This window comes from Epinephelus moara, chromosome 20 (genome assembly GCF_006386435.1).
Source record: "Epinephelus moara isolate mb chromosome 20, YSFRI_EMoa_1.0, whole genome shotgun sequence".
Taxonomy (NCBI): Eukaryota; Metazoa; Chordata; class Actinopteri; order Perciformes; family Serranidae; genus Epinephelus; species Epinephelus moara.
The window spans coordinates 18,395,665-18,408,717 of NC_065525.1; the positions used below are offsets into that span (position 1 = coordinate 18,395,665).

The following is a 13,053-nucleotide window of genomic DNA, read 5'->3' on the forward strand; positions in this document are numbered from 1 at the left end:
AAGATCCACATCTCAGCTGTGTTGAAATTTCTGCTGTTTGATTTCGGTAAGCACTCCCTTTTTTATATCAACTTTCTCCCCCATATGAAATCACCGCGCTTGCATAACTCAAAAGAATTTCTACCACATGTGATCATCCGTCTCTATCTCCCGCTTGTTTCCTGTGATCTTGATCCGCTGGGTTCAGTCTCTGAGCTTGTGCCGTCATTCCCTCCGTATGTGGTGTCACGTTGAGCTGTGTGATGTTGTTGCCACATCAGATTGGCTGTTGCTCCCCAGCAGAGTTTGTGTTTGGCGTCTAAACAGCGGAGAAGTAATGGTGGCGCGGGGGGGCAGCCAGGTCAGCGGCAGAGGAGGGGCGGGGCGAGGGCTTTGTTAAGAAAAGCAGGAATTCTTCCGGCTGGCAGATGAAGTCAGTGCATTCCTCCAAAGCAGCTCCCTATAGGCAGCCAGTGGAGCAGAGCCAGGCACTGAATGAGGGGCAAGATAATGGTGGGGCTCAGTATTAAACACCTCCCATTGAGAACCGGAGAAACAGACAGAAAGAGAACACCATCTGTCTGACTCTGGGTGAAGAGTTGTCTTTAACCCACCTAGGCTACAAAGTTTCATTTACTGTGCCAAGTTCTATAGATAATCCTACCACCGCCTGAGGCATTTCACTTTTTATGAGCACTGCGGTATTTTATTACCTTGTTTTGAAGCTTAGCTATAAAAAAAAAAAAAGCACAGACAGACGGAGGGAGGACTGAACATAATATTCATTTAGGTTAAACCTGCTGCCCAGACGCGTGTTAGGCAACCTGCTGATCTGCTCTCTGAAGTCTGATGAGACCCAGTTCTGGTCCTGCTGAGGGGGGGGATCAAACCGAGGGACACAAACACACACAGACACACACTTGTCCTATCTCTCCTGCCGTGTTTCTATGTATTTCTACCCCGCACAAACACCCTCTCCCAAACATAGACACACTTGAGTTGCTCCACTTTCCCTGTCCGTTCCCCTCGGCAGTAAGCTATCATAACGGCTTTGAAGGAGGGCAGCAGAGCGTTTAATTGGGTTACAGATTGGCATTTATGCTTCCAGGTCCACAAGATACTGCCGGGGCTCTTAACTAACCACTAGGAACTTAACAAAATGCTACACTGCTCTACCCCTCGGCTGCTGGTCTCAAAATTTACAATTCAATCATACTCTCACTCAGCACAGAACATTTCTGACGTCAGCACTGTTTGGTGTAGAAACTGGTATTTCAACAAAATGACTAACAAGTGAAGGTGCCGTGTGTGTGTGTGTGTGTGTGTGTGTGTGTGTGTGTGTGTGACATCTTCCAGTGTGTTTTGTTTAGGTTATCAACAAGTTATGTCACATGTTGGGATAAGATTACATCATCATCAGTGAAGCCTGGAGAAACCTGGTGTGGTGTCTTTTTTGTGAAGAGCTTGCCATTGTTACTACACTGACAAAAAAATCTTCTCTTACAACAGGAAAATCGGATTTCTGGTTTAATGACGACTCGTATCAGCACACCTCCAACATGACTCTCTGTTCTTGTCTTTTAGAATCAGTGCCATGCGGTGTTGAGTTGAGTGAAACCAAGCTGAAGTGATCTGTTTTGAAGCCCATCTTACCCCTCACCCTGTCCTGCTCGGTCCCAGATGGAGCTCAAAGTGTGGGTGGACGGAGTGGTGCGGGTCGTGTGCGGCCTGTCTGAGGAGACGTCCTGCCAGGATGTAGTCATCGCTCTGGCCCAGGCCATTGGTGAGTACCTCAAAATGTTCAATCATCCTCCAAGCTGTTGTTACTTGGCACTTTGTTTGTCTGCTTGACAGTTTAACTTAACAGCCTTAAGTGATTAGATAACAGGCCAGCAAAGAGAATCTGATGCAGACAAATCAACTTGTACATGCTAAGGTTGCAGCAATCCGCTTCTTGCTCTCACCTTTTCATTCTCCACCGACCCGAATTGAGCACTCTGTTGGATTGTCAGCGGGTCAGTTTGGATTTGAGCCGGCTCTCTGTCCCTGTATCCTCCGGCTTTATTCAAGCCTTACGCTGCAGCGGCGTTGAACAACATAAATCCAGATTTAGCACTCTCCTCCTTCCATGAGTGAGCTGCCTGCCAAGTCATCAGGGAGGGTTTGTCCTAATTTCAAGGTCCTTGTGGAAACTTCAGTTTATTTGAACATTTTTTACATGTTGTGTGAGTCTTACGCAGCAGCCTTTTATTCCAGTCCACGGAGGCAGAGATTTAAAGGTATCAGCATCATCACACTGTGTCTGATGGCCTTTGTTCACTTGGTGTTAGTTGCATAAAAGTGCAAGGAGGAGTCAAACCAACTGCTGTAATTACACTAAAGGAGAAGAAAGGTCTCGGCAGATTTATGTAATACACTTTTTTGTAAAAGCTGAGTGTCCTGCAGCATCTTTGGTTTGATATGGTAGTGTTTGTGTTGTCTTTCAGTTTGTGGGTTTATTTCTTTGTACTCACTCTGTGTCTCTCTCTGTCCCCAGGTCAGACAGGCCGTTATGTTCTGATCCAGCGTCTTAGAGATACAGAGAGGCAACTGTTGGCCACAGAGAAGCCTCTGGAGTCTCTGGCTAAGTTAGGCCAACATGGCAGTGAAGTTCAGTTCTTCCTGCGCCGCACTGGCCCTAGCAGCAGTGATGGACCCAACTCAAAACAGGACAGACCAACTCCACCCCCGCTGCCCAAGCATCCTGAGCCAGAGCCTTCAAAACGCAGCCAACCTAAGAAAGCACTCACCTTTAACCTGGGGCCATCCACCTCTCCTAAAACCAAAGCCAAACAGTTAAAGAGGTCTCCTCGGGACTCTCCAGAGCAAAGAACCTCCCCCTCCCCTTCCCCCAGCCCCGTATCCCCTCACGTGCCATCCCCATCTCCATCACCACCTATAGGCCCATCCAAAGAGGAGGTCTTTAGGAAGGTTCTTCAACAACAGGAGAGACTGAGGGCTATGGAGGCCCAGCTAGAAGCCCTAGAGAGGGAGTCACATACCTGGGAGCGTCCCTACCCATCTCCATGTCCCTCACCAGTTTCTGACGCTCGCTTGCAAGAAGAGTTGGACGCTCTGGAGATAGCGATGCGTAGGAACCAGGCAGAGCTTGCCCACGAGCAGTACTGGGAGGAAGAGCTTCAGGCAGAGGTGGAGCGAGAGCGAGGAATGAGGAGGAAACTGGGGGAGCTCCACGCCAAGCTCGACGACTGTGGACGGCGGCTCCACGAGTTCTCCGTTCGCTCCGCTCAGCTGGAGCAAGAGATCCAGCGGGAAAGCCAGACTGAAGGGAAAGCCGCCAGCAGACCAGAGGAATCCCTCGATGCCGTGAAGGTGGAGCTCCAGAGCCGGGAGGCTCACGGGACAGAGCTGGAGGAGCAGCTATCTGAGACTGAAAAGGCTCTGGGGAAGGCAGAGTCTCTGCTGCAGGTAAGGAGAGAGGTGACGGTTCAGGAGAAAGGGCTATAAATCCACATCAGCCCGAGTGTTGTTATTTGAGGGATGTAGCACAGACCCTCTTCTAGCCATACTGTAAACCTGTATCCCTCTCCTACCTGCATACCACAGCAGACAAACAGCACTGCAGAGACACTTGAACACATGATTTATTATGGCATTTTTATATATAAATAATTATTCAAGACATTATGATGACATGAATACTGTATACTCATACCTACCTGGTATGAAAATGTTTTGTCTCAAGAACTATTTAGAGTCTAGCCAAACTGGTTAGGCAGATATCATCTTGTATTCAGGTATCATCTTGTATAAATGTTCCTGAACACGTGGTTACTAACAGTGTTTCTATTTCCTTGCCAATATCTACATGTTTTTGTACCCTGTGTATGGAAAAGAGATTAAAGAGGACTGACTCGTAGAACAAGAGCCCCTTTATTGGATCTAATCAGCCTTAACGTATGGTAGTTTGTGGTGTCATTGTTTGTTTACTTTTGGCGGTTGTCATAGACGCAGCTGTATCAATAAAAGCCTAACCCAGTTTTAAGCGAACCTCAAGTTTCCTCATAATCCACATGAAACCCAAGACTCTGGTATCCACTTCATGAAGCTCTCTCAGACTAGTCCCAGCCAGGGGAGTGCAGAAAATTAAATTCCTCTTTTATTGTAGTATGGTTGAGGGCATTTTGAATGTTTTGCCACAAGGAAATGGAGTACAGTGAAAACATTTGTAGTGCAGTGTTTCCATGTCTTCATTAGCAAAGACCAGCCAGACTGAAAGACCTTTGTGTCCCGCTCTCAGTCCACCGGGCTACGAGTAATAACTCGCAAACTGGCTGCAAAACTGATTAAAACATAACGATAAGCTCATTTGCTTTTCAGTCAGTCATCCTCGTGGGGATGCGTCTGACTCTGGGGGTGAACTCAACAGATTTAGTGCCTGATTGATGGAACAGAAAGGGACTGTGTCATGATCAATTTGCCAATTACATAGAAAGCATCCTGCTGCAGAACAGAGATATTAGGCTCTTGTTTTTTCACACATCCTGATATAGGTACCATCATGTCATAGCAGGACTGCGACACTGTATAATCCAAAACAGGCATTCTGCCACCCAGGCAGTTGTCACTTGAAAGTAATACGAGGCTTGTATTTCCTGTTAATGACATGTTAATAATAAAGTTCAATCCATAGTAATGGAAAGCATGTCCGCATGTGTCAGTCATCAGTCAGCTGATGGTTCAAGGCTGCCAGCCGTGTGTTTAAGTGTTGGTGGTGATGAGCGCAGCGTTCCTGTCATTAGGCTAATGGAGGCAGACCTGCAGGTGTGAACTGTCTCAGCAGGCTGCCTCAGTCCAACATCAATTACACATACACACACACACACACACACACACACACACACAGGCAATGGGGTTGAGGACTGTAGCATACTGCTGCTGCTTCCTGTACTGTGTGCAGACACATTGATTTAAGCACAAATGGATAGTCGATTAAGACTAATTGAATGGCCTGTTTGTGTGCATCACAGTTTAATCTGTGGGCGCAAAAGGTGGTGCCAGCGTCTCTGAACTCCACGTTTTGATGGATGCCTCGGCCCCATGGCATATGGGTGTTTAGGACAACGTGGAAAATGCAGCAGGCAAATTAGTTTTGTTACATATCAATCTATATAAGTACGCCTCAGGCTGGTGGAATGAGGAAAAAATGTTTATGGTAGTTTTGGGATGATGGGTTGTAGGCAATAGTCTCTTTGAGTGACTTGACACTAGACTCGTAGGCTCTGCTGCCCCCTTATGGTGAAAAGTCACCTGGCATTTACAGTAAAAATAATGTAACCTAAAGGCAAAATACAGGAGTCATGTCTTCTGAATACATTAATACATTCTGCTGTCGGTGTGTTATTTGTACACGTATCATTAAAATCATGCAGGACATAATTATATCTACTGGTTAACAGGCGTGTTTAGCTCACCCCATTTCCATGTGCTGCGCCCATCTACGGGCAAACAAGGTGTTAGTGTTAAGTGAGTCAGAGCTGACTGACGTGAGCTCTGAATCGTCCTTTGTTTGCCTTGCTGATCCATGTTCTTTTTCCATCTCAGGCCAAACAGGAGGACCTGGAGGAGCTGAATAAGGAGCTGAGGCAGTGTAACCTGCAGCAGTTTATCCAACAGACAGGTGTCCTGCCGGCACATACCCACTCACGCACAGAGCTTCAGGAGCAGCTGGAGCAGTTAGAGCTGGCACATCTCCTGCAGGATGGATACAGGAATGGAAGTATGGAAGCAAAAAAATATATTAAAGCTCAAACTCAATACTGTATACTCGTCTGTTAAGGTCAGATGGCTTTAAATTAAACATTTTTCTCTCTCTCCATCAGGCCCCAGTGTAACCCAACTGGAATCCCCGCCTCGCCCCACTGCCAAACAGTTCCTGGGACATCCACGCAACCTGCAAAACCCTCTAGTGTCCAGTCTCAACCCTGAGGGTGTGTATGTGTGAGACCCTGCTGCTTCCCAAGTCCACCCCGCTCTGCTCCTCTCCTGCCCTGCCCGTCCCCTGGTCCCAGAGCCCCTTGCCCCCCCCCCATACTTTCTACCCCAGCTTGATTGGGTTTAAGGCTACAGCTGCCTTTTTTTGGTGTTGGGTAGTGGAAGCATCTGTCTGGTGGAGGTCCATGCTACTTCTCAGCAGCTACCTTTAAAGGCTGAAAGACTTGTCCTGTGTGCCTCTCAGTCTTCTGCTGGTTCCTTCCTCTAACTTTCTACAGCTGATTTAACACATTCCTCTTTCCCTTTTCTCACATTCGCTTTAATTCTGTGGGCCTATCTGTCCTTTCACGTTGTCTCTACGCCCTCCTCTGTCACTGTTTGCTTCTGGACTAACAGTAGCTGCTTTCGTTATACTTTAATACATCTGGGAACTTGCTCTTCTAACTCCCTCCCTCTGTAATACAGAGCGGCCTTCCCACCCTCAAGTCAACAACCGTCTCCCGACAGCTGCTTTTTCCACCGTATCTCCATGTAACACATCGGTCGCGCTGGGAATGACTGTAGCAGACATTCTGATTGTAGCGTTGTTTTTATACTGTGACATGGAAAGATATGAGACCAATGCCATTTCAGTTTGCCTTTTATGTATGGATACTATTTATATGTGAGGGGGTGGGGTGTATCTATACAATGCCTTGTACTTTGGTGACGCTTGACATCCAAAGAGCAAGAGCCTTTCACAGAAGGGCTCTGCAAAAATTATATTGCACTGTCCCATTCTCTTCCTGTGTGAAGCCTCGGCCCTGGTTCGCCTACAGAGAAATGTATCCTTCTGTTCTCTCTCTCTCCGCTCTGCTTGAAGACAATTTATTTTGGGAGCTTATAGCTTTTGCCAGTCTATTTTTATCAAGCTCTGTGCTAAAAGAAGGGATACATTTCACAAGTAGCGCAACAGGGCCGTGGTTTGTTAAGATATCTTTCTTTTCCTCTGTTGGGATGGTTCTGTTGCTGTCATCACACCTAACATTTGACCTGTCATAACTTGTATTGTGCCTCAGTGTACTGTAGATTTAGGATGAGCTTACTTACATAAGCCCAAATAACAAACATCAAGCGAACAAGGGAAGCTGCTGGTTTCTGTGCTTTTAGCGTCCTCATTACCTTTATCCACAAATAACCACCTGAACCAATATTTACTTTATCATAGCACTTAGCATCTTATTATGTGTCTCTGTTATGCTGACAGGTCAAAGTGACGTGTGTTTGAGTTTGCACTCTCCTTACCGTCTACAGTGTGGTGTTTTCTTTGTGGGATTAGACAACCGCTCCTTGCTTGGTAAACTACAGACATCTCAATGCCTGTTATAGAAACATGCTTGAAATTCTGTCCTAAAAATGCCACACTGGCTAAAAGACTTCAGTCACAGTCCAGAACCCTCCGTGGGTAAAGGAATTAACCCTGGTCTTTTGTCAGCGAGTGCTGCTTCTCATTGGCATGTGTGAATATCAGGATTGACCCCGGTCTGTCCTGCTGTGTATTAGCTGAACAACAACAAAAAAATGTTTCCAAACAAAGGGATCATCATCCCCACTTATTTTTGTGTGTCTTGCAGTCCTGACATCCCGAGAGTCATCATGGAGATAAAACACGGACCGCAGGGCCAAAGGAAAGTTGTTCACTGTTCTGTCACCGTCACCTCTAATTTAACCCCCTTTCTTTGTAACTCATTATTTAATCGACCATGATATACATACTGTATATACATAAGACAAATATATTTACAGAGTTTTGCTACTGTAAACACTGCAAAGTATCTGTATGAAATGTAAAATAATTTAGAAACCTTTTACCTAGAGCAATTATTACTATTACTGTGTATTTAAATATAATAAACATGTGCATTGTGTTTTAGATAATCTCTTGTCGAGTGATTTGTTTTTCTCTACCCATCCTTGTGACTGCATTAACTACAGTAGGAGTGGAGGTGCATTTGGAGAACCCTGCAGTGAATAATTAACACAACCACCGCACACTTTCTGAAAATGACAGGGCCATGAAGCTCCTATGTGAAATGCATTATGAATATGTTATAGCTACTGAAATATGCATGCTCTCCTCATTGCTTGTGGTACAGCGGGTCCTGTGATGCCGAATCATCGCTGGGCACTTTAAAGCCGGTATTCACAGGTGGCTGATTGGAAGTTCACAAAGTGCATCTGTGGATGCAGAGGGAAATGTGGCAGACATCCTGGGATCGCAGCCTCTACTGATAGGGGTGATGTAACAGTATATCTAAGTGACATGTGACCTGTGATCATGTACAAGAGCTGACTGAGTAGCTGTGACTGTAAGGTGTTGATTGTTTTTGAGGTTCATTGTGTGATATAAATTGTAATATGACCAGCTGCAATATCCAAAACACAGGAGCTGTAATTTTTTGATAAAGGTTACATGTGTCACAACATACCATTACAAATGAAGCATTGTGGTGACACAGAGATGCCCTGGCCTTCAAATCATATTCTAGACGCAAGCGATCAGACTTGTTTGATACAGACCCAAGCAACTGCAATATCTGTCAAATAATCCCCATGTGATTTTTTAAATTTCGGCATATCCAGCAGCCCTGGCTAATAGCAGTGAATAGCATATTTTTCTTTAGCTGCATTGGACATCAGTTGATGTTTATGTTCTCTTCTTCCCTCTTCATAACACTGACAACAAAACAGCTCTTTGTTTTGTTATATTATGTCATTGCTTATTAAAAATCAAACTCTGGCCTGGTAGGATAAACACACAGTTGCACAACTACGGGCTTCTGGACAGCACTTCAGTCCTCCACCCCTTTCCTGTTTGTTTACCCTGGAGAGTAAATATGCTGGCTGTCACACACTGAATGACGTTAGCGTCCCCTGCGCTCTGGCTAACCTCTGACCGAAACCCCGTGGATTTCTATAAATACTCATCTGGGTGACATTTGCCAGGTAAAATCCACAGCGTGCATATATTTTGTTATTATTTCAGTATAAACACCAGTTGATTTCTAAAGAGTCGTCAAAAATATCCCATTTTTTTATATCAATCATTTCCGCTCTGTGCCACTGTTGTTCACTCTTGAGGAGTGCATGAGATGCCCAGTTTAGATATTATGATTAATTATGCAGAATTGGATTTTACTGAGAAGATTTAGAACTGTCTGGCTTGGCAGGGGTTAGATAAGCTCCAAATCCTTGTTTAGTTCCCACTGTCTGGACAAGCCCACAGCACGATGCAACGCTGACGCCGACCTGTGGACGTGACAGATACTGCATACAAGTCAGAGCACAACGTGTTTCTTACCTACTGCATTCACATTGACAATCCGTGTATATTAAATGCCAGATCATGTGATGTTTCATGATGTAGAGAAAAAATACATTTCTGAAAAAAATTACATTACAAGCAAACCCTTCAGTTTTATTTTCAGATGACTTCAGGCCAGTGTTGTTAATGTACTTCCCCCCATTATCCTACATGCAAGGTGAAATACATCCAACCTCACCCACTTCAAATCTAAACCCAGAGGACTCCAATCTCATAAACAGGACATTAACAGATTATGATGATGTTTCAGAGTCAGGACACCACGCTGAGGGAATTATTATTGCTCATACACTCTACATGAACCCCATCCACATCTACTTTAGAAGGTGTCCGGTGAATGTAAAAGCGAGGCGTCGAGAAACGTTTGACCAGTTTTGGATGAAAACTGATCGATGTGCATTTATAAAAAAAAAAGGCAGTGGGTGTGTGGGAAGAAGAACCACCATGTTGTTGGACGGGAGTGAGCATCTGCACGTCCACATTATGATGATGAATGGGGGGCCACAAGTTAATGAGTCTGACATACTGCACTTATCTATTCCTCTGTGTCACAATGAGTCATTATGCACTGATGGGAATGAGACGTCCTTAGCCATACCAAGAAATGCATTACACAGGGGAAGGGAAAGCAAGATGCACGATGCCACAGTTGATTTGAGTAGAAACTTTACTTCTTACTTGAGGAATACCTTTTACAAATAAGCATGGTACATGATGTATTAATACAATCAATTTGGATTTTCTGAATTTTTAAAAATCCAATTTGTTTAAAAACAAGTTCAGTGTCTTTACAGTAGCGCTCATTTTTGCCAGAGGGCCCCCAGGGAGCCTCTCCAAGAACCCTCTGACCTCAAATTTGAAACCAGTGAGTATGACGATGATAATCATGTCTAAACCACACAGATGAAACAGAAACTGAAACAAAACACTCACCAATAGCCTTGCCAGCAAGGTAGCATAAGAGAGAGGTCGACTCTATATAGGAGGCCATGCAAAAAGCCATTGACCCTAAATAAGGAACAGTATGTGAACATAGGAGGAAGTAGGCTACAGTACACATGAGAGCAGTCGTGTTGAGCAGGCCTGTCCCAGCAGTGTGCACAGGACAGGATCAAGGAGTGCTGGGAGATCTAGGTGTTTGTCTGCTCCGGTCTTGGACGAGCCCCAAAAAAACAATTGAGAAGTATTCCCAAAACCAGGTTAGCCGCTGTCACACGCACAGTGGAATTGACAACTGGCACAATGTGCGTTAGTCAGTGGCTTACCTGCTTTTAGATCTGAGATATGAAACAGACAGCCATGAGCACACAGAAATCTGTGGAGTGACACAGACATGGGGCTGTGTAATAAAACAGTAGGCTTATAAATCATGGGGCTTCTAATAATATCATTTACAGCGTTATTAAAATGAATCTACACAGCACAAAATTATATAACAATTAAAATAAATCGACCAGTCTTTTATATCCTCTATTATCCCAACACTGTAACAAACTGTACCACAGAATTATAAATTACAGCTGACATGCAGTCCACGATACAATCAACCGAAATGCTTTCAATTTCACTTGTGAAAAAAAGTTCAAAAATAATACACAAATACATCTGACAGCTGTTAATCAATTTATAGAGGAATGAAATTAAATGATAAGCTGGATGTGGCCTGTTAATCCACACCATATAGACAGAATAAAGAATAGTGGCAGATAAAGGGAGCTACTTACCACTTCCAAGTTTTCTTTTTGGATTAATTTTAAAAGAAAAAATATGTCATTTTCGCCCACAGGACCGCGCCGACCATCTCTCCCAACATCCAGATTGTTTTTTCTCTAAAATAAATCACGGTGCACGGTCAAAGTTAGGTGCATTTTAAGGATATAGTATAGCGCGACGCAGAAGTTGAGTTCACTTGCACTACCCCTACCCTGCCCACTCCCCTGCATCTGCAACCCGACCTGGTTATGCAAATTAGGAAGCGAACTGCCATCGTGTGTAGCCAATAGGATGCCGCGTTTAGCTTAAAGGACACGCCCATTGCGGGTAGCTGACGAATAAACGTTTAAGAGGGGTGGGTTTTATGACGCCAGCAAGTTCGGTTGACGTGTAGAGTTATAGTTGGGGTGCGGCGCGTTCAGTTCTGCACGTCGTACATTAGGAACGAACCATTCTCTTGTTAACAGTTTCCTGTCCTGGGCGATTATTTATCGCAAACACCGACGCCACATAGGTTTCTTTACCCTTAAATAGATGCCACATGATGCGACAGCTGCCACAGGAGGTGGGATAAGCGAGCTTTGAGCCGCTTTGACAAAGGACACCCCTACCCCTACAGTGCGAAGTGGTTGAACTCGGCTTACTTGTGTACAGTGTTGCCATGAGCAGAGTGTGGCTGTGCACGTACCAAGGATGCAGCATGACAGTCTGATCTGATGATGACGGCGAGGAGGTGGAGGAGGAGGAGGTGGAGGAGGAGGGCGACGGTGATGAACACTCAATTATTAACGGAGTGAGAGTTTAGTGCTCCCCGACATCATTAACAAAGTGTAATGGCATCAAAACGATTAGAAGCTACAATTTGGATTTTAAAATGGTTGCCCTTTAAATTGCAACATCGACATGGGAAAAAAAAGTTACAGGCGCATTTCCAAACTTCATTACACAACATTAATTTCTCAGTTAGGTTACTCCATTACTAGAGAAGAGAACATGTATTACAGTATATAATAAGAATATAGATTAAAAAAGATACACATAAATATCACTGCACTCATTGACCTCCTCTCTAACATGTCAGCTAGAACATCATGTTCCCTCTTTGTTTCTTGGAGATTATCAAACAACTTTTTGGGTAGCCTATACATAGACCTGTATGGTAGAGCTTCCTTCTGAACAATTTTTATCTGTCAAAGCCCGGTCGGATTATTCACAGCCAGGATACACATAACCCCTTGACATAAAGTAGCAAATCAGGATTACATTATATTATGTAACAGCTGATTTGTCTGAGTGAGAGTAACCACTGAGGGGCGACAGTGAGGCTTGATTACTGTGTTGACCTGCCTGTGACACCCCTTGTATCTTAGTAGTAGGATTACTGGGATAGGTTACTCACAGGCTAATACCTCTGTAATCTGTGTTGGACTTCTATTTAAAAATAATATTGGTGGAGCCCTGCTGCTCAGACACTACCAAAAGTTTTGATTTGTAAATGGTTTGTAAGGCAGGGGTAGAATTAACCTGCTGTTTCCTCAATAGCCTCCACTTTAGTTTAGCATTTTATATATTTTATTTATTTTTTGTTTTATTGTTTTTTTTAACCTGGTCAACTAAATAAATAAGTTAAAAAATGAAATAAATAGAATGGACTGAATGTGAAATTGATACATATCGTTAAAGTTGAATTTCTGGTTTTGTAAATGGATGTGCACCTCTGAAATGTACTTAATTAAACTTAAAAAAAGGGAACATTTTTGAGGTTTTTGTTATTTATGGGATATTATGCAATGGTTTTACTGTTCCGGCCCACCTGCGATCAAATCAGACTGTATGTGGCCCATAAACTAAAATGAGTTTGACACCCCTGATGTAGAGGAAATGCATCTCAAAAGTTTCTTTTTTCAAACAGTCTACCCCTGCACACATCTAGATTGGCCACTATAGTGTGACATGCGCTTTGAACTAAGCTTAACAAGGCTTATATAAACTGTGAAGATGGG

General features: G+C 44.1%; 1 protein-coding gene and 1 long non-coding RNA gene across 4 annotated transcripts in view; one reads left to right on the forward strand and one right to left on the reverse strand.

Annotated features, from left to right (window-relative positions):
- rassf7a (Ras association domain family member 7a) overlaps positions 1-7,882 on the forward strand; it is a 34,984-nt gene extending 27,102 nt beyond the window's left edge. For all 3 annotated transcript variants that reach the window (XM_050073093.1, XM_050073094.1, XM_050073092.1), the window contains 5 exons: positions 1,564-1,762; positions 2,516-3,447; positions 5,584-5,758; positions 5,862-5,969; positions 7,587-7,882. In XM_050073093.1, the coding sequence (XP_049929050.1) occupies positions 1,660-1,762; positions 2,516-3,447; positions 5,584-5,758; positions 5,862-5,969; positions 7,587-7,618 (1,350 nt within the window). In that variant the 5' untranslated portion in view covers positions 1,564-1,659 and the 3' untranslated portion in view covers positions 7,619-7,882. The remainder of the gene's footprint in view (positions 1-1,563; positions 1,763-2,515; positions 3,448-5,583; positions 5,759-5,861; positions 5,970-7,586) is intronic.
- Positions 7,883-10,154: 2,272 nt separating this feature from the next.
- LOC126408013 (uncharacterized) lies at positions 10,155-11,361 on the reverse strand. The gene is made up of 2 exons (XR_007571832.1): positions 11,062-11,361; positions 10,155-10,652 (listed from the first exon to the last, which is right to left on the reverse strand). It is a non-coding gene; the product is annotated as an uncharacterized LOC126408013 (long non-coding RNA).
- Between the last annotated feature and the right edge of the window lie 1,692 nt (positions 11,362-13,053).